The sequence below is a fragment of the Neodiprion lecontei genome, chromosome 4 (genome assembly GCF_021901455.1).
Source record: "Neodiprion lecontei isolate iyNeoLeco1 chromosome 4, iyNeoLeco1.1, whole genome shotgun sequence".
NCBI classification, from domain to species: domain Eukaryota; kingdom Metazoa; phylum Arthropoda; class Insecta; order Hymenoptera; family Diprionidae; genus Neodiprion; species Neodiprion lecontei.
The window spans coordinates 27,289,595-27,316,321 of NC_060263.1; the positions used below are offsets into that span (position 1 = coordinate 27,289,595).

General features: G+C 35.4%; 3 protein-coding genes across 9 annotated transcripts in view; 1 reads left to right on the forward strand and 2 right to left on the reverse strand.

The window, feature by feature from the left end:
* Nucleotides 1-17,671, reverse strand: part of LOC107219941 (trithorax group protein osa) — a 30,466-nt gene extending 12,795 nt beyond the window's left edge. The window contains exons 1-7 of one of the 7 annotated variants that reach the window (XM_046737054.1): nucleotides 16,778-17,671; nucleotides 15,219-15,341; nucleotides 13,704-13,910; nucleotides 12,108-12,167; nucleotides 2,206-2,335; nucleotides 2,004-2,099; nucleotides 704-1,020 (exon numbers count right to left, since the gene is read on the reverse strand). In XM_046737054.1, the coding sequence (XP_046593010.1) occupies nucleotides 704-1,020; nucleotides 2,004-2,099; nucleotides 2,206-2,335; nucleotides 12,108-12,167; nucleotides 13,704-13,910; nucleotides 15,219-15,341; nucleotides 16,778-17,539 (1,695 nt within the window). In that variant the 5' untranslated portion in view covers nucleotides 17,540-17,671. Of the gene's footprint in view, nucleotides 1-703; nucleotides 1,021-2,003; nucleotides 2,100-2,205; nucleotides 2,336-6,825; nucleotides 7,689-12,107; nucleotides 12,168-13,703; nucleotides 13,911-15,218; nucleotides 15,342-16,777 lie in introns of those variants that run through there. The other 6 variants (XM_046737052.1, XM_046737051.1, XM_015658320.2 and 3 more) reach the window with 6 other exon arrangements.
* Nucleotides 17,672-19,096: 1,425 nt separating this feature from the next.
* Nucleotides 19,097-23,489, forward strand: LOC107219865 (NF-kappa-B-repressing factor). Its single transcript, XM_015658211.2, has 7 exons — nucleotides 19,097-19,272; nucleotides 19,523-19,656; nucleotides 19,905-20,214; nucleotides 20,393-20,519; nucleotides 20,620-20,798; nucleotides 20,870-21,043; nucleotides 21,130-23,489. The coding sequence occupies exons 1-7, from the start codon at nucleotides 19,097-19,099 to the stop codon at nucleotides 21,302-21,304; spliced, it is 1,275 nt and encodes a 424-aa protein (XP_015513697.1). The 3' UTR covers nucleotides 21,305-23,489.
* LOC107220089 (UDP-N-acetylhexosamine pyrophosphorylase) lies at nucleotides 21,671-26,281 on the reverse strand. Its single transcript, XM_015658523.2, has one exon. It carries the CDS (start codon nucleotides 25,909-25,911, stop codon nucleotides 24,493-24,495), a length of 1,419 nt encoding a protein of 472 aa, XP_015514009.1. The 5' UTR covers nucleotides 25,912-26,281; the 3' UTR covers nucleotides 21,671-24,492.
* Between the last annotated feature and the right edge of the window lie 446 nt (nucleotides 26,282-26,727).

Sequence of the window (26,727 nt, forward strand, 5' to 3'; positions counted from 1 at the left end):
ATCGATCATCTTAGGGTTCTTTCTGTTCAGCAAGTCAATGATGGTTAATTAATAAAAAATGAATTCGATTATTATTATCAGGCCTTTCAATAAAACTTCAAAATTTTCTTCTTTTCCTAAATTGAACTATATTCAAATGGACAGGCTTTTCACAGATCTTGATGTTAAGGGGATGCCGAACAGACCGTCAAGTTTTACTGATCATGTCAGTAAATTGTGATTCCGGCTATATTCTTCTCTTGAGCGATAAAACTACTTCAAATGCTGGGAAATTATAGAATGTATGATCGCATTTGAATGGTCACCAAGAAGAGTTCGGAAATTGAATGCAAAAATACGGAAAATATGAGGTTGACATATCACTAGCGTGCCACAACCTCCAGAATGAGTGAGAATCAGCTCCAAGTATATTCATAATGTATTCATCAATTGTTGAAACTTTTTGTGATACCGACATAAGGACAATTAAAAACATCATCATTTTCTAAAATACGAAACAATTTTATTACCCAGGAGAGAGAAAAGTGTAAAATATGATTGGCTCACTCAGGCGCCACTCCAAAATTCCCTCAGTGTCGAATGTTAGAATATTAATTGTAAATATATTTATTATTTAAATAAATATAAAATTAAAATATATTTCGTCCAGATTTCGAATACCTAAAAGATCTCAAGTGTTTTAGAAAAAGTATTATGAGTTTACCGGATAAGGCGGATACTGTGGTGCCATGTTATTTGGCCTTGGTGGCTGATACTGATTGTTTGGCGGTGCCTGGGAATTAGATGGTGGTGGATAACCCTGGGCGAACTGCATATGAGGACGTGCAAGAGGATAAGAATTCTGTGGGTAGCCAGGCTGTCCTGCAGCCCCTCCGGTTGAGTATGCCATATTTCCTCCCATTGATCCAATTCCACCTAAGCCGGTCGGTCCTGGACCTGGTTGGACAACACCAGGGCCGCTGTTGTTCATTTTGTAGCTATGCATGTGCGGTGACGGCCCCAAAGGCTGTTGGTATCCTCCTGAAACAATTGAATGCAATAATAAACAGGTGTACATTTTTTATACAAGCACCATTATTTATAGTATATCACTCAAGGCGTGAATAAACAATTGCAAACGAATTTTTTTTTCGTAAAATAATAAATAATGCAATAGAATTGTTTTTTTTTTTTTGTACAAGTAAGTCATGTCTTTGAGATGATAACTTTCTCCTGCAAAGAATAGATAAATTTAATGGTTTCAGGTTATTTGAGAGGTATAATTTAGCCATTGCCCTGAGGACAAATAAATAACTAGGAAAAGAAAAACAGAACCAAAATACTGTATTAGCCTGAGTATAAGTCGATTCTGAATATATGTCAACTCTCATTTCTTCGACTTCTTCCTAGGATTTTTTTTTAGGAACGAAATATAAGTCGAATTTTATGATAAGTTACTATCATTGAAGTAAGTTTATAAATTATTAATATTGCCTTTTTACACATATTTATGAATATTTGAGTTAAAAATTAAGGTTTTTCAATAGATAAAGAAAATTTTCAAACACGTCCCGAATCGTTCTCACGTATGAGTCAAGTATGAATTTTAATGGCAATATCAACGATAAAAAAAACTTCAACTTATACTCAGGCTCAAACAGTAGGTTCAAAATAAAGATCTCTTCTATTTTCATTCCAAGGAGTTACATCTGTGGTGTTGCAGAATAATAAAATTGAATAAATCAGAGATTCAAATGATGATGAGCAGGCAGTTAACCTCCACATATCATATGGATGATGATTGTCATGGGTAAAATTGGTAAGATTGAATTTTCTTTGGCATTAACTTGGTTAGTGATACGTAGAATCTTCAGATTGGGCTTAAATTTGTTCATAATTCAAAATGTTCTAAAGATTAAGAAGATAATTAATAAAAGAAACGGAACATGTGAAAACTAATTTACTTGTAATTGCTGTATCGAACAAAAAAAAAAAAAAAATGTTGAAATTGGTATCGAACAAACCTTGAGTTGCCATTGGAGAATGACTCATGCGTGCTGGCCCGCTACCATCTGACTGGCTACTTGATGGACGTGGAGGCATCTGAACGTTTGGTTGACCTACAATTATAAGTTTTTTGACATATATTTGTCAGATTGAACGATGTTTAGGAATATGTCTGCACACATTTCAAAAAATGATTTAAATGATGTAAAAACTACTAACCAACAGCTGGGGACATTGAGCGAGAACCTGTGGACCCTGTAGGTGATGGGGTAGGCCTCATTCCCTGAGAATTCGGTGTCCCCGGAGCTGGCCCATTTGAACTATCGTTGCTGTTTTGACCAGATAATTCCTAAAACAAAAAATCAGTCCTAAATGTAAATCTTGAACATTGGTTCATTCAGTTTATTATAGAGCTAAGGATCGGCATGCTATCTAATCCATATCAAGACAAATCTTATCTCGAGCAATATTTATGTGTTATTCGTTATAAGACAGAATGATTGGGTGGACATACGATTATTGAAATGTTAAACTTATAGTGACAAGTAGCGATTATATGACAAGTCCTAATATTCTTATCGAAGCTAAGTGACATCAAATACAGAAGCAAAACCTGATACTCGAAACGTGATTAAGCGAGCACATATCTCGCATGCTAGACCATATTGACCTGGTCATGACCTTCACCATTTTCAATTTCATTGTTCCGTTGGTATGTTGTCGGAGATCATAACAAACACGACTTGGGAAGATTTAGGATTCAAAAGAAATGGGTTTTCTAGTAAACGTACGGGTGGCCAAATCACTGTTAGCTATAATTTGTTTTCATGAAACGTATGGATGGTGTATTTTTGGTCTGAAGTCAAATCTTGAGACTAATGCAAAAAATGGATATGCTTATAGGTTTCCGGTAAAACAGAAATAATTGAAAACAAGCAAGTTCAAGTAAAACAGAAAAAGGAGGAACAACAAAGATTGTCATGAAAAAAATTCGCTATTGGGATTGGAACATAACTTGCAAATCCCCACGGCTTTTGTTCTTTGGCAGTCTTTTTCTTGTTCTTTCAATTTGTTGAATTAAATTTCTAACTCCCCCCCCCAATTAGTTTGCTTGTATTTCCATGAATAAAATGGAAAAATAAAAATACGAATACAAACTCGGGAAAAACCCTGCTAAGATCTAAAAGTTTGTCTTTAATTTTGAATTTTGCTTTAGCATAATTACACATGAGAATAGGTATGCAGTAGAATCTGTATTAAAAGCAGAAAATTTGAGTTTGTTGCTTCAAAACTACAACCATTTGAAAAGTTTGCAGGAAAATGAACTCGTATATTCCTTATTGATAATAGAAAAACAACTATAAATGAAAATCATTGATGATTTGTTAAGCATCTTGAGTCTGATAACTTTGACTCCTTAGTAAAATAAATATGAACATACTTGGATATTGACACTGCATAATAATGTATTTATTTTACTACACCAGCTTTGAAGAATAATATTTGATTATATGAACCACTACTATTAACGATTGTGTACACTACGAATGTAAGTAAACAAATACCAGGGATACCAAACATCTTGATTAATTCTGACTGAAAAGCACACAAATGTAACTTGCCATATGTCGCACAACAATGTGCAGTGTATCTTTCAATGCCAAAACTGTATCTATATCATTTATCCACACACACAGCTTCGCCTGTGATTTTTCAATCCCTGTACACACGCACACTCGCTACAACTTGAGTGAGTTGTTTTTACGACAATTACACAAGTCCTTGATAAAAACTAGCTCCTTGGTCAAAGTGATGTATTGATACTACAGGTCCATAGATGGACGGAAGCGTAAGAAAACCATGGCTTGGAATTCTCATTTCACATATAAATGCAAACCCCTCTGCTAGAATGGCCATTGTAGGATGACACAATGTAGGAATTTGTACGTTGAATTGATTGTATATTCATTTAAAACAGGATGATACTAGTGACAAAACAAAATAGATGTTAAAATAAATACGGATTGTTGTGTAATGTCGTAAGTTCAATGAGTCGTTAAGTTTGCTAGATAATATAAAAGAAAAGAGGATTGATTAAATAAAAAAATGCGTGTTTTCTGTTTACATTTCTTTCAATCACGTGCATTAATCACCTATACCTGATAATTATTCTACTAGTGACAAAAAACCCATTTCTGTGCTATAGTTCTGTGAACATCTGCTAGAAATGGCTTTTTCAAGTTTAATAATAAAAAGAACTTCAATAATGGAACCGAAAGAGAAATTCTTTTGAATGCTTGCCAACTAGAAGAGATTATTTCTAAATTTGAACTTCTTTAGGTTGTTGACTTTATTCTCGTATGTAACGTCTCAATATTACGTTAAAAGAATTTATGGTGTATAAATAGATATTCACGTTCGGAAGTCTTTCTTTATTTATATCGTACTTATTCTACTGTTGGTTTAATTAGTACAAACATCGGCCTGTGGGAGATTATCTACATATGATATAATGCCCTGAGAGAGAATAATAAATTATGCCATCTTATGATGTATTATTTGTGTATCAGAATCTGAATTTATCACCAGAAGTGGAGAACATACTTGATGCACAAACATGCCTACACACATCTGTGTAATTATGAATGAATAACACGTGTTGGTGAAGTGACGATTGATAAAGATAGAATCTACACATGTCGTCTTGTTGTACACACGTGTAATGTGTATTATTTTGAATTGCGTCACACAAAACCCGTAGCAACATATTTCCATACATCAAATCATTTTTATCGTGAAACTTGCGCTGAACTTAAATAACGTATCTCTAGCTTTGCACTTGTATAAGATTTAATTTGACGTGCTTGCAATGATTCGTTCACCTAAATGACAAAAGCACACGTAACTGCAAAATAAATGAATGAAATAAAATTATAAGCAAGTAGGAACAGATTATATAACAGATTAAAGCAACTCGAATATTTTTTCAAAATTCAACTAGTGTGTCTATTCCAAGATTTTTTTCTTATTTGACTTCCTTCAATAACATACGCATATGCACTTGTGATGAAGTAAATGAATAGAGTATAAAGCAAACTCTTTGACATTTGATAAATCAATATATCTTTGTAGTATTATTGTTCAAATTATTCATATCTAAAACGACATCTTTATATTTGACTGATTTTGATCTTCTTTGTGTCTACTCTATTCTAGTTTGTACATTCATTTTGAAATAAATATTTTGCTGATGTATGATAAAATTCGGAATGGAAGGAAATTACAACGATTTCCTACAGCCAGAATTTGATCTGATTGAGGAAAAGCTGATACTATTTTTCTAGAGAGAGGATTATGAATGAAGTATGTTCATGTAAAAAAGTCTGCTGTGATCTCCCAAGATACTCAACAGGTGTTTAACAATACACCAGAACTCAATGTGTTTGACATAAAATATAAACTATTCATAAGAAAATCTTGAGCGCAATAATCATCAGTGGAAATAAAAGTTAATGGTATATTCTGGCAGAATATTGATTAAAGGATTTAAACGAATGAATTGACAAGATATTGTACACCATATCATTAGATTGGTTTATAATTTTATATATAAACATTGAATATAATTTTTAATTTTTATCAAGATACTTAACCAATTCTTTGCCTGTCTTGATTTGAATTTACATTGGCCACGACCAGGTGGACTAAATTATATTTTTGTGACATACGTTTGCAGGAAATTTTTAGTCAACAAGGTATTCTTGGTATCAATTTAATTTACGAATAAGAATTTATACAATTCTGGGCAGCATTTCTTGCAACACACATTGATCCTGCTCATATAGTAGATACAAAAAGATACAGGGAAGAAGAAAATGCCAATTCTGTTATGGCACAATTTTTTTTGTTTACCACCATTCAGTAACCGGAATTTGTTGTGTTCTCTATGCTGTTCAGGGTGTTATTCATAGTTTCAAATGAAAGATTGAAATCTGTTTTCTTTTTTCCCTGAAAAACGCTGGTTCAATAAAATGATATGACAGTATAACGCAATTTTTAAACGTCTATCTGACTTAAGAAGCGAAACAAAAATATATTTAGCAGACATATGTGTAGTATCAACTCACACTAATTTTATAAAAACTATAATAAAACGTGATAGATCGTTGTGGGGTATTAAATGTTTAAATTAATATGCGTACTTGGTAAAAATTTGAGTATTTCTGTGAAATACAATGCGATTCGCGGTGCCGCTTCCGCAGCGGAAAAGTGAAAATAGTTTTCCATTCGCGTAAGGTAGTAAAAACCTAGTAGAGAAAATAAAAAACAAAAATGTAATATAAAAATGACACGGGTACATATAACTTAATGTGTACAATTCAAAAGCACAGTAAAATTTCTCAATACATGTACCGTCGTGTCGCGTCACACGTACAAAACAAGTAAGACTACGACGATTCGTATATCATTTGAGCAACGAGAACACTGTATTATTTGATAGAACATACTTCGTCGTATTGTCTAATACGAAATTGTTAGTCAACTGCGATGTAATAAATACTCTTGGTAAATCTGATGGTGTATAAATAGTAAAAAAACTGCAATGAATTTCCTGTGCAAAACAAGTTGCTGACGAATTAAAAATGGTGTCCCGTTCCTCGATATTCTCTGAAGAGAGTTTTTGACACATCGAATGAACGTGGCTTATCGTTAATATGTGCGTATATGTATGCACATGTATACATGGATATTAATTTTCTCTCGCCCTTTTCTTCGTCAATTTCCTACTCACTTTTGCCCCCCGTTTTTTTCCCCGTCCGCCAATTCCTACCAACATACCGTAATTAATCAGCGGCACGAAACAGCGACGGCAGACGACGACGACCCGGTGGTTGCGGTAAATATCCAATCCTGAATAAAATATTATCCGAAGAACCAAGTCGACACATCCTTTTCCCGTCACTAAACTCTCTTTGCACACTACGTTAAGTATTTTACCACCATCATATGCCGAAAAAATGTGCCGACGTAGAACGGGGGATATGGGAAAACAGGGTTTAATATTTCTCGATTAAGAAAGATTCGCGCACAGCACTAAATCCAATTGAAATGCGGTGTAAACAGTTTGATCCACACACGACACATAAGGATAAGGAATAATATATCACCGTAGTCGCCGGTATCCTCGTAGTGTAACACACATTATAAACACAAGTTGTTCCAATAACAGGAGCGCCTACTACAACAACGCCCACCACCGACGATCACGTCCATTAAAATAATAAATTTAAGGTGAAACATTGTTATGAATATTCCCTTATCCTTTCGAATATGATTTGTACCTCATCTAGATTTTGATATTAATGCAAGGAGTTCAACGACGAGCCTGCAATTCAGCAACTCTACCGTCGCCCCGATGCCCACCACCACGTTGAACTGCACGGTAGTAGACATACTTAATGCTCCTTTAATTCACTTATGTAAGTCCGCTTTCAAAAAATTCCCCGTTCATCCGCACCATACGAATAACACGACGATTTACACAATCCAGCATCAACGAATATGGCGAAAAATAACGCCAAAAACTGGTGAAACCGGCACTAGTCGCTAGACGAAATCAAGTCGTTCACCGATGGACACGGTTCCAGTCCTGTCGTCCCTGTTCGTACGAGGGCGGTGCGTTGATCGTGGCGCGGTTCGTTCGAAGCAGCATCACCGCTAGCTGCTAGCTCGTTGGTCGATCGTGAATACTCGGCTGCTTACGCCGTCGCTTCGGCTTTACCGCACGAAAACCCGTGTGTTCCAGAAGTTCTGAAATACGTACTGTCCGTACGCCACCTATCCGACTCATTTTTTTAAATCAGCCTATCGCCCCCCTCCCTCCCCATCCGACGCCCCACCTCGCAGCAGCATGCCGATGATCTTGGGGTAGTTACGAAGGGGGAGAAAAAAAAAAGAGGAGAGAATAATGCTATACGGCTAGGCATGTATGAGTGTACATACATCCAAAGCAAAGGCATATGCGTGTAGGATTGTTCGCATTTTTTTATTTTTTTTATGGATAATATAAAAATACACCCGCGACACGCGAGTTCTGTACCTGATATTTTCGATTAAAATTTCACAGGCATATTTGGCATTTGATTCTCTAGGAAGTAACAGGACGTCATATTGTGAAGATTATTTTTATTTGTTACTTCAAATTACTTCGCCCAGTTTGAACGCTGCCAGTTGTTGCCGTTGAAATACATTTCTTGCGACATCAGCAGTATATTACTTTTTGTCTAGTATACTTATCAGCTTTCGGAGAGGCTTCGCAACATCGCGTCAAACAGCAAAGTCATTCTCGAATCTATCCATTTTATAAAATGCGCAGGTGAAAATTATTTCCCTTGCGGTGAAAAAAAATTAATTGTTGTCTGGTCATATGTGCATGTGCGTGTGTGTGTATACATGTATATATGTATATATATATATATACATATATATATGCGCTCGCGCGCGGGTGTGTGTTAATATGTATACACTTGGTATATTATACGAATGCATTCTAGATAGACCACGTAGACGATCGATTGAATGGCATCGAGGAATATTACAGAATTTTTAATTTGCCGTGCAGCAGCAAGGTACAATATACATCATGTATATGCATGCTGGATGTATGCACAGCGAGGTCCGACCGAGTAGGCATCAGCGAAACAAAGTTTTATTAAATTTAGTTAAATGACAAGGCAAGCATCCGCGGCTGATTTGAATTCCAAAGCAAGAAAAAAGAATATAACGAGAAAAATTGCCGATTCAGGTTTTCCGAGTCGGTCCCAGCAGAAATGTCGTACCGCGCTACATAAAACTAAAAATAAAGAATAATGAAGAAAAACAGTGTAGAAATATCAGGGGAAAAACAAAAGGAGAGTGATGAAGAGTCGGAGAAAGAGAAGGATGAGAGAGGAAAAAGTAAATCGCTCATTGGAACGAACGGCCCCGAGAATCCGAACCGTTCGCGTCCGGTACCGTGGAACACACCGAGGGGTACCATCCAACATGAAAGCTGAGAGCGACGAGCGAGCCGAGCGAGCCAGCCAGCCACCCGAGTCCCGACCATTCGACCAACCAACCGACCGACCGACCCGTATGAGCCAGCTTGCCTGCGGTGCGGGGAGGAAGGACGGCGCAAATATCTGGGGCTCCGGCAGCCGCGCAGCACTAGCTCTGATCGAACGACTAAATGCCTATTTTCAACAAAAAGAGAAAAAAAAAATGTAAAATCTGGAAACCAGAACTGCCCAAAGCGTCCATGTCTTTGCCATTTATCTTTATTTTTCAAACAGTTTTTTTCCCCCCAAGTATTTAGCGTTGTAGCGGCGTATGCCCCTAGGTGTCGTACAATTGGCACGATTTGATTAATAGTATTACGTAACGATATCGCAATTGCGTGTATGCGTATATAAGTATACGCATTGCGTATGTGCGCGCGGCACATGTGTGAATACTGATAAATGCGGCAGCAAAATACAATTCTGTTATCGGGCTATCACTCTGCATAAAAGAAAGGAGAAACAAAAGAGTAAATAGAGGAAGAACAAGAAATAGGAAAGAAAAGAAAGAAGAGAGGGAGCAGTGAGAGGGGGAAGATGAAGGGATTACGTTCTCCCGAAACCATGCGCTGAAAAATCCGAGTTCTTTAATATTGCAGTGTGGCAGGTAGCGGATGACGTCCTCGCTTAGCCATAGGCACCGTAGATTAGCCAATGCTCATACACACGTTCGCGTTTATACTGCGACGAGCATGGCGAAACTTTTATACGTAGAGCACACCATTATTGAAATCACCACACACGTAATACGTTCGCGTATACGTACATTTCAAAATGGTTAAAGGTAATTTTGGGGGAGAGGGAACTTTTTTTTCTCACACAGAAAATGTGTACGGTGTGTATACATTCATGGGATTTTTTCCCATACGCACGGTATATAAGCATAAATATATAAATGTATGTGTCATATATTGACGATGCGGATAGGACATTAGGCGGGAGTTATAAGCGACCCATGTATGCGTGACGTACGCATGGCGTGCATGCGATAAAGGTGCGCTAGCGTTTGCGCTTGCGCGTGTCGCGTAATTTAAAACATGACGCGCGTATTGAAGCGTAAGTAGCGAGGAATTTATTTTTTATCAACATATTCGTTGGGATTTGAAATCCCGCGGAAAACAGGCGAGCGCATCCGTGCAAACGCAAGTTTGAAACGACGCGAAACATTCTTCTAAAAACCAATGATTCGAAAGTTTTTTTAATCCTACCGATAACAGGTATTATTACACCGATGAATTAACGAAATTACGTATTACTTGAAACACATTTTAAACAACACATTTTAAACAACACATATCAGTAATGCAAATTATTGATACGAACCAATTAAACAAAATGCAAACATTACGAGGAAATTGATTCAGTCTTTCTAAAATATTTTTTAATTATAATCAATAGTATATTCATGGGAACTTACTGTTCAAATACGACAAACAAGATACTGAGGGTAATAAAGCTGATGTAAAGTCATTGAACACTATCAAGAGAAGAATAGTTTTCAACAGAATTAATCTTATGTCAGTTGTCTATTCCCTGGACACAAACAATCTATGTTTGATATAGACTACTATAATTTGCACAACACATAAGACTAATTTTTTTTTCTCAATATACCGTAGTATATGGTAAATGTGTAATTGGATTTTCTTAATATACATACGTTAACATATAGGTAATACATACACCCACGTATGGTTATACCTATATTGAATTCTGGTAAACCATCAATTTTATTAAACAATGGTGCAACTGAATTTGAAGCAAATAAATCTGAAACCACTGTTACAATATGCTACTAGTATAAACTATAGGTTTTGCAACTACTTGCAGAAATTGTTATCTTCATTAGAATGATTTCAAATCTATTCTCAATGCTTCGAAATTGGAAATTATACCTGTGTATCTACGCAAGATACTCAATAAAGTTACCATAGGATCAAAATATCAGCGAATAGCTAGTATCAAACCGAGAGCAATTTCTAGTCGTTTATTAGACTCGGTATCTGTAGACAGTCTATTAGACTTGCATATAGCTTAGAAATTTGAAAAGAAATCAACTGTTCCTAAAAATTCCAATGTATTAATTCTAATTGAAAATTATTTGATTTATAATTTAATGCAGTTAATGCAATTCATAGATTCCAAAATACACAAAATTGACGATTTCTTTGATTGGCTTGAAATTCAACACTGAGCAACAGTGATGGTGTCGTGACTAAATAGTTATTTTTCAAGCATTATTACACTTAGTTTCTGAGTGATTTTTCGAAAAGTAGGATCCGTCTAATTGACTAAAGCACAGTAGAATATTACAATGACTTCCTGTCAGAAATAATTTCATAGCTAAAAACAACAGTGAGCAAGATGATGGCTCAATAACAAGAGGGACGAGAACGTTTGTAGTTCTATACCAAGAATTTGTAATCACCCATGATTCTTGGTAGTTTGAATGGTCACAAAATGTATTGCTTGAATGGGAGAATTATAATGTTGAGAATCCTTTACAGAAAAAGGTCTACCCCGCAGCAAAATTTTAAGGATTTTATCAGACTCGTATTTTGCAATAATTAAATTCACTTTGACGATAATATAAAGATGGACATTCCGTGCCATTAATGTGTTAATTATGAAGAAAAGTAATATATGAAATAAGAAAGTTCATTGACTTTAGTATGTACTGGAAGTAAATTCCTAACCCAATATTTACTTGTTGCCTAATGTTACTTTGGAAAGTCATAAGTTTAGTATTGTAAATTTTGTTTTTATTTGCAGGTGGTTGATATGATACTTTTAACTAATCAATTTGTAGCAGAAATACGCTAATAAAGAAGTTGATATACCTATGTTTTTCATTGTTAGATACAAAGATACGGAAAATCAAAAAAATGTGCGAGTACTTTTTAATCGAGCATAGAAACCAGAGCAGAAAGTTTATGCGTATTTATGAAGTTTGATATGACAATATTAGATATCTGCAAATAAAATATTACATTATTACAAGTCAAAAATTAAATTTTTACTCACGCTAGCATCAATCCCTTGCGCGTTTGGTGTGGTGGATCGTTGCTGCATATTATGAAAACTCTGTAACATAAATGATACATGTTAATTATAATTAAATTAATCAGAAGATATATTCGAATGTTATAGATAATGTTGCAACATTTGTATTGATATTTAATTTAATTTCGTTAATGGTAAGCTAATAGTTAGGAAATAACGTTTCTGTACAATTCTTATGTTTTGCTTTTGTATCCGTGCTGTCATTCTTGTTAACGTGTGATCTGTTGAATTGTCAATTCGAATGTAACATTATTCTTTTCTGGCGAAAAATTTGTTAAATTAAGTGATAATTATAATAATGAAGAAGTTCTTAGAAACTTTGAGAAGAGAAATGACTCGGCCTACAACTTTGCATAATTGTCTTTGTTAATCTAGTTAGCAACTAAAACGATAGATTGAACATATTAAAATATTGGTGATGGATTTGTCTAGTGTTTGCACAGTACATGGTTCTGTAAGAGTGTGTTCAACGATGAATTTAAACATTGGGAACCAAACTAGGTGAGCATTTACGGTACTAAATGTGTGACATAATCAGCTAGTCTATGATGATCATAGTCGTCGTTTTATAAATGTTTTAGTTTAAAACTACACTATTTATTTTATAACAAATGACTGGGATGCATTTTGGCAAATGCCATAAAGATCATTTATTTTCTTCTTACATTTCATACAAACTCAGTAAGTCATAAGTATTAATTTTCAACTGAACTTTTTAAACCTACCAATTATTAATTTAGAGTCAGAATAAGTACCAGTATTCTCAGCTTTGAAACAAAATTATGTGAGTCTGAAGCTTGACAAGAAGAAAATTTCATGTGGTATTTAAGGTACTGACCAAGATAGTTTTTGGATCTTTTTAATCTCATTTCATTTGTAGACCATAATTTGTACAACTTCTCTAATCTTATTGAGTCCTGCTTCTTTTCAGTCAGCAAACTCGATTGTAAAAAAAGGTTGGGAACGAATATTTTATGACACCCAGTACATGTAAAAGTACTCTCTATTCTTAACAAACTAATCTATACCCTATTATGTGCAAATTTTTCACTTGATAAGCAGAAGTAAGTCATGTTTTCAATTTTCTAAATTTGGCACTATCGCGACTGGGTGGCAGCATATACATGTATTAATTAAAGTGACCGGTGAATAGTGCAGTGAATATGCCCTAGCATTGAAAAATGAAATTTATGTGCCATCAATCATAGTTTTACGACAAGTTCTGTACTAAAAAATTTATGCCGGAGTAAATAGTGGGCAATTACTTTATGGTGTTAGTATAAAGAAAAAAAAAATTGATTATTGCTACTTGTGCATGTGTATGCAACAATTCCTATGTTCTGATAATCATGTGCAATCGGTAGGACAGCTATTCAAAAATAGATAAACATGTATGCTTAACAATGTGGAATCATTAAAGTCTCGTTGCAAAGTAACACTTCAGCCAGTACAGTAGAAGATGAAATAAATGCACGCTTTGCAACTCAAGTAATAATTAATCAAAGTTGCTGTGAGGGGGAATGGCCTCTACAGTTTCTTATGGTAATTCAAACTAACCTGTGACTGATTCGGAGGTTGAGGTTGCGGCGATGCAGCTGGTGGTGGTGCTGGAGACTGTGACAGTGCCCTCTGCGGAGACTGACTTGCTGGATTTACTTGGTTTGGTGGCATCTGCGGTGGATTAGTGGGTCCACCCTGATTCCATCCTCTTTGTTCTGAATACATACTAGGCGGATGTCCGCTTTGTGCTCCATACGAGTTCAACTAAAACATGATAGAACATGGAAAAATCAAACTCCTCCACGGTGTTATAATTAACTACCATTTCTACCGAAAGCTTGTGTCGCTACAATCAATAAGAAAAAGGACGAATAATCAGGTAATCAAATAAGCAGCAAGCTACATGTATCAAAAACAATGGAAAAAAGATATTTTGATAATTGACTATTGCGGTTCGTTTCTTACCATAATTTAGATCTGTTACTCAATTAGCTATGAGCGTAAATGACATCCATTACTTGTATATTCTCCAAATTATAATGTTATAAATTCATTTCCAAGTTAAATATTGTAAATTTGGTCAATAATATTGGTATGCAACAGAACAAACACAACCAACTATAGCTATATATTTGAAAAGTTGAAAAAATTCGATGAATCAATTGGTTTTATTTTTGATCGCAAAAATCTTGCTACAAGCTGCGCTACAATGTAAATAATACTGAATCTTGCAACTTTAAAATCCATATACCGATGATTTAAACAATTTTCATATTCTTTAATGTAATACAAATGTGATTCCAAAAGTAGTATCACCCGTTCATACACTTTCCAAGTATTGAATTGTTATATCAAAATGAAAATATTGTTCAATTTGATCTGCTACATACATAAATTATCTCAGAAAATGATCAGGAATTTTCTCCAATTTTCGAGTCTATTAACTTGTGAGGATATGAACAAACGTAATAGTATTTCATGTTAGATGTACACAAATCTTTTTTGTTAATATTCATGTTTAAGAAACATGCACAGTCAATTCTAAGATTACAACTTCAACGATCTTATCTGATTCTCTCCTAAGTTTTTTTTTTTGCATTTCTCCTATTCTACTAGACATTTTTTGTTTCAATTAAGGTTTTATCAGGGGATTTGTGCTCAAAAAGATGTTGAGAGCTACTATAAATGTAACTCCATAAAACTCACACTAATAATAGGTTTAGTCAACAGTCAGATTCTAGGACTTGTACATAGCTATGTAATTGTGCACGAGGTTGAAGTTAGTAACGTTATCGCAACGAAACATTGGGAAAAACATTAGTATTTTCTTATTTTTACAACGGCTGAAGGAACTAAGATTTCGGAATATAAGCCTATGTCTTGATTTATTATGGTTTACTGATTTCAATCATTTCCAAAGTCACAAAATAACAGTTTTTCCTCAGCATAAGTCATTATGGTAACGCTATTAACTTCAGCATGATCTTTATTCTTCTCTTTAAAGAATACATGACGATCGTACAGCAGTTCACTCTTGCAGTACATAAAGCTTGGTAAATTATTTTTGCTTACCTGATGGTGACTGTACGGTACATGAGGTCGGGATGTCGATGAGTAGCGTTGGGTGTAGGGTGGATATGGCATGGGTGTTGGGGACCTTGGTCCCCCCGGGCCAGGATGTAACCTTGGTGAACCCTGAAAAGATTGTCGACATTAATTTCTATCCCAAGATATATGCTGCAAGCTTTTGTGCAATCTTTCAATCACTGGGAATATTGAACAAAAATTGAAATATGATCTGTCCGGGTGGTACGATGAATGTTTAATTATTGAACTTAACCTGCGGTCAATTATGTGAGATTAGATCTTACTGAGCAGAGGTTTACAAAAGACTAATTTTGTGCATTTTACGAATTACTGATGGTATTGATTTCTTGATATACGAATAATCAATTCCCAAACAAAAAAAAGTTTCACATCAAGGATTTATAGCATTTGAAATTCATGAACTCTGACGTACAGGTTGACCTAACAATAATGTGAAACCTTAGGGAATTTGTTCTACTTGTGTTACACGTACTATTTACTTGAAACATTATTCCTTATGCACATAGATATTAATTAATATTGCGTATCCCAAATTTGAAACGACAGCTGACTGAAAATAGCCTGACAAGGCTATAGATTTCCATTTTGTACGTATAATTATTCATTTACACGTAATATGACAAAGCTCAGTGAATACTACACAATTTCATATCTGTAATGTATAATATTTGATACCTCATTACTTCTAAACTGAGTTAGAATATTACCAATGCTTGCTACATTATCGATATATGTCACAAGGAAATTCTTTGCTAAATTTATTTCATACAACTCGAAATTTTGCCACAAAGTCCACGTAGCCACAGTTTCAAAGCAACGGGTCTAATATCCCGCTATCGGAAAGCACGAACAGTCGCATACCCAAAGTCCTGAAACCTTAACCTAAGTTGCTGTCTAACATGTTTAGATAGCTATGCTTAAAAAAATTAGTTATATAACTATCACAGAATATGCAATCAGAAAAAATCCTTGCTCGCTATTCGTTACGAGCAACTCCTTGATTCAGATTCAGTATTCGTGACTCGGAATCACTGATAATCTGAAGATTTTCTCATTTAACGAACAGAAAGCCCTGTATTTTTAGTCATGGAATGTGGGAAATAAACATTTTGGCTATATTTTCTCTTTATGCAAAAGCTTTCATTCATGTCGAATTGTACAGCCGTAATCGTAAGACCATAGACCCAAGACAAGGTTATAAAAAAGATGAAATTAGTCCGAAAGATTTTGGCAAACGCAATCTTTACTTTAATGGCAAATTGCAGGATACGTTGTCACAGAATTTTGATATGGTATTCCCGTGAAAGAGGCAACAGAGCTTCTCGGGTACTCCACGTTTTTCTAGTAGCTCAACACCCTTGAGCTTGGACACGACAATTTGGAGAAATTTCACCGGTTCACGTTACCCCACAGAGCAGTGATTCCAGAGACCCGTGTAGTCGTCCCTATAAACTCGTGCGCTGAAAATACTCATTGCATGATAGCGACGAATGGAGGGAAACGCGCAGTTTCATTCTACTCACAGTTTGCGGGGGGCGTTGTCCTGGCTGCGGGTAAACCGGCGGTACGACAGGTGGACGCTGCATGGGCCACGGCTGCTGGTACGGCTCTGCCCCCATGCCTGGATAGTTGGAGTGAAACCGATGAACGGGGCTCGATGCTTGAAGCAATTGGTTAAGCGTAGGCGTAGGGCCGGTGGCTTGGGATATACTTTGACCGGATAAAAATCTTGGGGATTGCCCCGGGAATCCAGCAGACACAGGGGGATTAGAGTGAGAGAGGCGCGGTGACTCCATTTTAGAGACCAGGTAATGTTCATCAGAAGATTCACATTGACTCACTGAATGTCCTGTGCTCCCTTCACTGACAGATTGTTTACTAGAATACTCATCACTGTTATACTCCCTTCCCCCACTACCGCCCAAGGTGTTCCCAACAAAACCATGCGGATGACTTGTGTCAAGTGTTTCACCTTTCGAGGTGTGATCACCCCCAAGCGATCCCTCTTTCGTCGATTTACCACCGATATTTTGTTCACTACTATACACGGCACCAGCAGCAGTAGGGTGTCCACTAATGTCCTCGCGGTATTGACTCATCTCCGCTAAACTGGGATTATTTGGCCCACCGCGATTCACATATTTAAGCACCGCATTACAGGATACTTCATCATTGGTATTGAATTCCTTTACGCTGCTATTTACCCCAAGTTGAGAATGTTTTTGAATACATTTCACTTCACTATGCACATCGTTTTGTTGGCTTTCGGCTTGCGTTGCAGCCATGTTCTTACATCCCCACTATCATTTTGCGAGGCAATAGATCCGCTAGCCAATCAGAAGCCTCTATTTTTCGAAAGGATGTAGATTCGTCGAAGTTCACTACGCCATTGGTCGGTAAAATAGGATAACGGAAATTGGAAATCACACGCATTAACCGCATGGCCAGACGCCTACAGAGAGCACTATCGTCGCCCCAGCCAGGCTAGCTTGGTCTACGATTTTTTATATACCGTAGAGATTTCGAGTGCTTTTACAATCTGCCCGAGGCTGCCGGTTGCCCTCCGAACGTTCTCTCCGACATATACGATCGAGATATATCCTACGGGAAAGACCACGTAGCTTACAGCCACATACTCGATGACCCAATTATGTATCGTCAACGATGCCCGACTGTCGATCGCCCCAATGACGCCGATACATTTTTGTTTATCTTGTAAATTGCATTACCCCCCCTTTCGCGGATTTTATTTTTTTAAATAAATGAAGCCTGGTATAAATATTGTTGAAAATCCACACCGCTTCAGGCATCGCGTTTCACCCAATGGGATTCTCCGTTAGGTTTTCAGGAAGGTGAAGTTTTCTAGTTAAACGCTCTAGTCATTGGTCTACACCTCGACGCCCAAATACGTCGTAAACTCGCGTTGACGCAAAACCGAAAATTGTAAAAATCTCCTTTCGGTGCAACGAGCTTTCGGTCTTTATTTTGATCTAAGAGATCGTCGAAGTCTAATTGCGATCCACCAATACTGGTTATTTTGGTCGGCGCACCATATCACCATCATATATGTATATATGTATATGTATGTGAAGAAATCATTGCATATATTATAATTCCCATTCACCAACTATTTTCCTCACTTTTGGTTGCCTATCGTGAATGATTACAAAGAATTTTCACTCCATTTTGCCAAAATATTGAATTTAACTTGTCGTAATGCATCCGTGATATGATATATGATTACATGCCTTCAAATTGTGATGGCAAACGCCGCTGTAGCGAAAAGTGGCGGCTGCATGTCACACAATCACTGGCTGGCGGAACCACCAATCAGGATTACTATCCCGAAATGAATACGCGTTTGACGTATTCGCGAGTCGTGCAAGCTTGGTGTAAACGGGGCCGAAGCTTGTAATGCATACGATAAATCACTATTCACAAATACAATACATACAGCATACGTATGTATACGTAATCTTACTTATTCCCTTCAGAGGGTTTAACTTGTACATGTAGTAATTTTTTATTGATCTGTACTGATTTTTTATTTTCAGTTACCGTTATTTATTATTCAACAGAAAACTTTTGAAGTATGAAACGCTCGCATTTTTTGGTTATCTTTTACGATTGACGTTTCACAAAGCTTCGGTATGGTCACAAATATACTGGCCGAACCACACGAGAATATACCGATTCTAAACCGGTCATAATTTATTTCGCTCGCGTCATCCAACATTTATTTTTCGTCGTATAAATTATTTTACAGTTAATGTCCGATTGCAAACACGAACGCTTCTGCATTTCAGGTTAGATTTACTTCTCAAGTTCTTCCTACAGAGCCAATGAAAATGGAATCAGAAAAGGAATGGGATGTAGAACAATACAAAATGGAGCATGAGTGTGACGAGCACTGGGAATTGAGGCGCCGCTTCCTTCTTGCCCACAAAGATAGTTTTCCTGAGGATGAGCTTGTATGTCTGGCGCAGGTTTTCACAAACATAGAATTCTTAGGGTGTCGGTACGTCTGCGAACACAAAGAAAACTTTCTAAATTAATATAGTAATTAGTAAGATCTCATGTTTTTCATATTTTAATCATCGGCATGCCTGTTTTTTGTTTACACACATTGAAAGTTAAATGTTTTCGTTATATTCCTCAAAATTGATTATTTGATCAGTAACAGCCAATTACATGTAGCTACCATTTTTTAAATAATATTGACAGCTGTTGTATATTCCTGTTCTAAATTCAGGATTTCATGATTTTAGCTATCCCGAAGAAACAATGCAGCTTGTAGCCGAATTATCTCAAGAAATAGCTGCAGATTATCGGGAGAAGCAAAAAAGTAAATTGCAACGAACCTTTGTTAAGGCATCCGATGCTGCTGGCGCAAAGGCCAAAGGTAGATCAAAAAATTGTGAGTTATTGTAGAATTGAAGTTTTTATGATATTTTTATATCTATAGCTAGAGATTATTGTCACAAATTAAATCACTGAAGTATCTATGAAAATTCAGAGTGATGTACTTATCGTTCTCAAAGTACATTTCTGTCCCTACCAAATGTATGAAAGAAAAATTTTAATGTTGTTCACTTACAATGTCATGTTTTTTTGCAATGTGTTATACATTAATGTTCATCCACATTTTAGGACTAATTATAAGTAAACCGGATAATAGTGGGAATAAATCGGATAATTCATCGAAAATGGTCGGTGCCCAGGATAGGTTCTCAAATACTGATTTTCCGATGCACAAAAGAATTAAATTTGATCATATTCGTCCCACTAAAAATCATCAAAAACAGAGAGCAAATAAGCAATTTACAAATGATGGCCCATTTGGCAATATCGTTTTGGTTGAACACTCTGAAAACAAATCTACTGTAAGTATTCTGACTGATGCAGTAAATGCTAGTGGACAAAATTTGGAATGGATATTTAAAGAAGATTCAACTGGTTGGTAAGAAAATTTGTATTTCATTACAACCAGTTCATAAATATTGAAACGTTTGTCAGAATAGCTTCCCATGTAACGCTATTGTCCTGTTATAATTCACTTGCAAAGAACATTAAAGTATTCAGATTCGTTTACTTTTATGTGTGCAATTTATAACCCTACTATATCTCTTTTTTTTTAGCAAGTGTGAAATAAAAATAAATTCTAAGACGTTGACGGAAGCATGTGGGGGAGGGAAAAAAATAGCTAAAAAAAATGCAGCAGATATTGGTGTGGCAATACTGAAGAAATACTATCACACTATTCAGGTGCGATTAAAAAAAATGTTCTCGATTGTCAATTATGCAGTATTGGAATAACCAGATGCATGATACATTTGTCTAAATTGTTTGTGAAATTTTATTGTAGGTAAAAAAATTATTTCATGGAGAATCTGAGAAAGTAGTTCGCACTGAGTCTATAAGCAATGCCTCGCCAGTGGAAAATATATTATCTAATGATAACATAGGACGAAAACTCATGTTACTTATGGGTTGGAATGGTGGTGGTCTTGGAAAATCTCAACAAGGCATTGTCAACCCAGTAACGTAAGTTTGCCTTTGCTTGAAGATTGATTTTTATCATTTAACTGAATTATTGCTTCAATCGACAATTGTAGGGTTACGCAACGGGTTAGTAGAGAAGGGCTAGGATTGAAGTCAGAGCAATTCAACCAAAATATTATGAAGAAAAAATTCCAAACAGTATTGAGAAACTACTTAAATGGCGATACAAGAACTGATCTAGTATTTTCTTCAGAGTTTACGAACGAAGAAAGAGCTGTTATTCATCAGTACGTAACAGATTTAACAAAAGATTCGATATTTTTTTCTCACAATAAATTATTCATGTGATGTATTTTGTTATATTATATTGTAGAGTTGCAAGACAGATGGGAGTTAAATCACATAGTCACGGTCCAAAGGATGCTCGGACTTTAGTAATATCTCGTAAAATAGATTTATTTGAACTTGTAGCTGAGTTGAAAGAAATGGGAGGCTCAACGGAAAAGTATGAACTAATTATTCCAGAAGAAGGTGACAATCCTACTTAGAGAAAATCCTGAGTTATACTACAAACGTATTTCTTACTTATATGCATTGCTGATCACATCCAATAACAGACTAAGTGTTATCTTATCAAGTTTTAGTTGAAGGTTGACTCATTATTATTTTTGATTTTATCACTGAATCGTGTTATCAGTAAAAAGAAATTAGACTCAAGCCGATTTATATACAATAAATTTGATGTTATACTATCTCCAAGTTGGTGTTCATTCACTCAATTTTTCATTCAAATATCCCAATACGTATTGTAATTATTCTGTGGATCGCATGTATAAAAATGATTATACGATTATACTAGCTAAAGTGATAATCCTTTACCAAATGCAGCTTTATTTTTCAATAAAAAACGAATATTGCAGTAAAAATATATATTTATTCTGAGATGATTGGCCCGCCACCATACATTCCATCATGATTATATCTCTTTATTTTAATTTTTTAAATAATCCGTAGTTTTGGCATTCAGTAGAAAGTGATGTTCTAGTGCCCGTATCAGGAAAGATCATTCATTCTTACCGACAGCAATATATTGTTAATATACTAGTCACTCAAGCACAACTTATCTTGTTATTGCGAGGTTGTACTTGTATTTTTTTCGCGATATTTCGGCACTTTTAAAAACTGAAATTATCGTTGTGCTATAGCAGGGTTCAATTAAAATATTAATAATTATCGTTCATATAGCTCGACAATATTCTTATCGAAATCACTAAATCTGATTAGTAAAATTAATCCAAGCATACCTTCTAGAATAGAAGTATAGAATAATTTACGGAAAAATTCTAATTTAACTGAAACGTTTATTGTCAGTACTTTGTATATATTTGTATAAGTGTTTAGTCAAAATTTTTCGTTAAATAATGTTCAAGTGAGTACGAGGTATAGTAAGTAGAATTATATGGATGCTTTCAATGCGTGCGTTATAATTTAACTGTAGTATAATAACTGATAGCTAATTGTAAGGAACAAAAATATCAGTCGTAATCCGTTTTTGAGCAATTTCAGTAATGAGGTAAATGTAAAAAATTATTGACACACACTTACACAATCATGTTGAAACATTAAGTTACAATGGAATGTTTACCAAGAGATGAAACGATATCACAAGTATCTTCTAACTATGAATCTATTTAAAGAACTTGAAATTAATTCATTTACAAATTTAGATTAAAAAATGATGTACATAAAATTGATTTACTCATTTTATTTTGATATGTACGCCTTTCCTTTAGAAAAATTTTTGATCTACATAAAATGTAAATGATAAATTAGCATTACGATGCGGAAACTTTTTTTAACCCCCAATTGTTATACAATAATTTTTTAATTGCTTGTATGCAATTCATAATTTACAGTAATTTTGCTCTCCATTCTCTTTGTGTAACTTAGGAAAGAAAATGTAATGCGTTTATTGCAGTATAATTCACTTGGCAATAAATTTCTTGACATACATATTAATAATCTGATTTACAAATTCGCTGTGTATAAATTAATCAGTAATACAGGGCGGCGAAAATTTTATTCGAATAAAATTCCCTGTTTTCCCATTAAAAAATTCAGAATTCCCTGCTCTCTTTCCTTGAGCCTTTGAGTAATGTTGGGTAGCTTTTATTACTACACATCCAGAAATTGTGTGAAATTTGAATTTAAAACCACCTAATATTGCTTCATTTCAATTCAGTTCATAGAATTTGAATAGTAATTTCCGAAAGTTAGCTTGGCTGAATTTACGAAGCATGGTTGAAGTTTGAAAATAATTTATAAAGAAAGTACGTTTTTCCCCGTAGTTCATCCTAATTCTCTGACTTTTCCCGATACACGATTTCCTAACTATTCCCGGTTTTCTTGATCTATTGCCACCCTGGTCATAATTCAGAAAATTACTGTGAAATTTATATCAGGGAGTACATTGTATACTTCGTAAGCAATACATTCAAGCTAATTTCAATAAATATAGATGCAAATTAGTAGATAAATTTTGCTTGTATCAGAATTGCTTGTATGTATTGTAATAAAAGGAAAAGAAAGGTCTGTCTACTTGAATCATCTGCAATAGTATTTGCGGATTTGTAGATACTATATATACATATGTATGTCGTGTGTATACATGAATTGTCAATTTAAAAGAATTCAAATTGATTAGGTTCTATAAGAAATTTGCATTAGAATGAGTCCATAAATGCAAAAACTGATTCATGCGTAGTTTGATGGATGACAAAATTTAAAATACCCTGACCATCAGTAAACTCAAAATAAACATGTTGATTAATTAAACGTAAATTCAGGATGTCAAAACTACCGAACTAATCAAAACAATGAAAATTTTGAGGATACTTTGGTTATAACTAGAAAACATATTTAATTAACTACAATACGAAAAAAAGTCTATATAATCTTTCAAAATATTTTATCACATTGCAATAGTATAAAATCTTACATCATATGTAAGATTCTTATTAATTATTTCACGTTTACTTCTGATTGTATATAAATTTCATATACAATGAGTAATTGGTGCTTTGTGCTCTTTGCAACATTCTAACAATAAGGTAGGAAGTTTACGAAAATTCGCCTACTTTCCTAAAATTTTTTACTTTTTAAGAGGTAGACGAAATTTTTTTGTAAAAGCTAATTTCAAAACTGTTTGCCCTTGCAAAAGAGAACCAGGGATTGGTAGGGAGAAACAATGTGCAAATAAGTGTTACTTAAATTTTGTTTGTCAATTAAAAATGAGTGGAGAGGTAAAATAAATAAAAAATAATACATTCAATCTGGTGACAGTTGAAATGAAGTTTTTGTCATGTCATTTAGGTAATGTAAATGTGTAAAATATAGTTTTTATCTATAGAATACTAATATTAGGAATACCCTATACCATATTTTTTTTTTGAATAAAATAAAATAAAATATTCCAATTATGTTGGAATGTGAGACGAATCGCGTTAATACCGATCAATTAACAACATTCAAAATATATCAATTAAGTATTGCCATTTATAAATATTGCAGGTCTTTAGAAGACCAAAGGCCCGTTGTCTTTTTAAAAATATTTTGAATATTTGAATACAGTTTTGTGCCATCCAAGTCATCAAATTTCAAATCAATTATAATTTTTTCGATATTATGCAGGAGTTGTCCAGCGTATAAGATATTGCAAAGTTGTATTATTCATCCTTTATTGTAAAACAACTGGCCCCTTGAGAATTTTTCCTTTCACGTCAAGGTTTTCCCCGGCATAAGATAAAAGCGGAGATATCTCAACATCACCCTCTACTAAGGTAGCCCCACTGTTCAACAACCACTTCTTGTGCAATTCAATGAGATCATTGCGTGCTGTAGAGGGACAATCCTTCTTGGCTGAGTCATTGTTCTTTAAAGCACTGAATTCTTCATCCCTAGCAACTTCCCAAACAGCAAATTGTTTAGAGAATTGAAAAACATCGAAAACAAACTTTTCTATCTTAATACCATTCGGCTTCTCAGGTACAATCCTTACTCCAGACTGATCGACATATGGAATTTTCTTTTTGGCCACATGAAGCTTTAGCTCAAACTCATGCACATCTGCTATAGACTGAAGAAAATCCTTGGTAAAATAATGATTGCATATATTTCCAGCAATGAACTTAAGCCGCCCATTCTCATCGCGCAGTGACGCAGTCTCCTCAGTTATTTCGCTGTACTCAACCACCTGATAGACACCATCCACCTGGCAAACGACTCCCACTGCTTCAGTTGGGGATGATTTTTCAACAACCTTGGCTCCGCAGTCTGCTGAACGTGAGAGGCAATAACCAATGAAAATGGGATCTGCTACCTTGACTAAAATATTATCTACGGAATGCGCGTGAACAGAACGTATGCTCCGCTTATCCATGTCTTGCAGTATTCCTTGTACTTTCAAGGCCCTGTACAGTCCCCCATTTCCATCTGGCGCTCTGGCAAGCCGATGTTTTTCGTCCAAGATTATTTTACCGTCAAAATTAAAGCACGGCAGCATACCCTGCTCAAACATAAGGACATTGTCTTCTTTCAGGCCGAAATAATTGTTTGCTTTGAAGTAATCTCTGGTGGTTTTGGTTGTTGCCTCGCTGGTCAGTATGTACCAAGTTATCGAACCTTTTTTCTTATGTCTTTCCTCAGCCAAATTTTCTAGCCGACGTATCCGCTCCGCTTGTAATTGAAACAAACTCTTACCAGATGGCAGACCGACGTTGAACATTCCCTTAGGATAACTCACACCCAGGCGGGTTCCTTGTCCTCCTGCCATCAAGAGTACAGCGGTACGTCCATCAGCTATTTCTCTGAGACCCAAATCGTGATATTTTTGAGTTTCCGCAAATGTAGAATTCTGCAGTGAGGCACTCACTTCGCTGGGTATCGGGCGTAGTTTGGCATCTAATTTTACTTGATCGTTGCTCAAAGATGCAACGGCACTTTTAAAATAGGATGAAATCTCTTTCAGATTTTGTTCCTCGATATCCCGAATGAGTAGTAATTTTTGATCGTCACTAATTTCATCCCAAAATTGTAACAGATGGTCTTGATTAAACTCCCGTAATTTATATAATAATTTTTCAACGTCCGTTGCCATCGCGATTGATTTTATGCCTTGATTTACTTAACTGCACACAGCTGGGTATTGTTTTCAATATTCATTCGTTAATTATAGACAACCTGGGCCGGTAAAAGTCTCAAATATTACATTAGGTGAAAGTCTACGTGTGACAAATGATACGAGTGACAGGCGTTTGAATAGCTGACATTTCAACATGCACAATACGCCGACTTAACCCTACCCAAACCCGCCTGCGCCCACCTCCCATGTGATAGGTAGTTAACATTTGATTGGACCAAGGTGCTTTCGAAATAATGTTCTCTGCTTATTTACATTCACAATTAGACCCCTCTTTCCATATCGGAGAAATGAAAGGGATGTCGAAACACCGACAGGTTATCTTACCTGCGGGAGTTGTGCGCGTGGCAGGCAATGAGACCCGGCATATCTTTGGGTAAATGACGTCACTACTGCAGATCAGCGGCACAAGATTATGAATTCTGGCGCGAAACATTCCTCAAAACCTGCGCACTGTCCATATTAATATTGTAATTATCTTTATAAAATTTCGCCATTTGGATTGATTCTCAGTGAAGATAGAAAAAAAAAAAAAAAAAATGTGACTGTAAGAACTGCTACTTCGATTTAGCAGTGAAAGCATTTGGCACGTTGGAATTGAACATTCGTGCTCAATTATTCGGTCAGTGGTGCATTGTTACAACTAAATTCCTACCGTTATTTTGATATCGTTATCTTCCGTTTACGTTACTTGAAGTCTAAAGCGTTTGACGTAAAATGAGATATGATATGAGATGGAACTGAACTTCAAAGTTAATAATAAAGTAACTTTAT

Excerpts from the sequence above, each read along its gene's own strand:
- LOC107220089 (XM_015658523.2), bottom strand. The coding sequence starts at position 25,911 with ATGGCAACGGACGTTGAAAAATTATTATATAAATTACGGGAGTTTAAT.
- LOC107219865 (XM_015658211.2), top strand. The coding sequence starts at position 19,097 with ATGAAAATGGAATCAGAAAAGGAATGGGATGTAGAACAATACAAAATG. Across the intron at positions 19,273-19,522 it reads ATAGAATTCTTAGGGTGTCG|CTATCCCGAAGAAACAATGC; the intron begins GTACGTCTGCGA and ends TCATGATTTTAG. Across the intron at positions 20,799-20,869 it reads GGCATTGTCAACCCAGTAAC|GGTTACGCAACGGGTTAGTA; the intron begins GTAAGTTTGCCT and ends CGACAATTGTAG.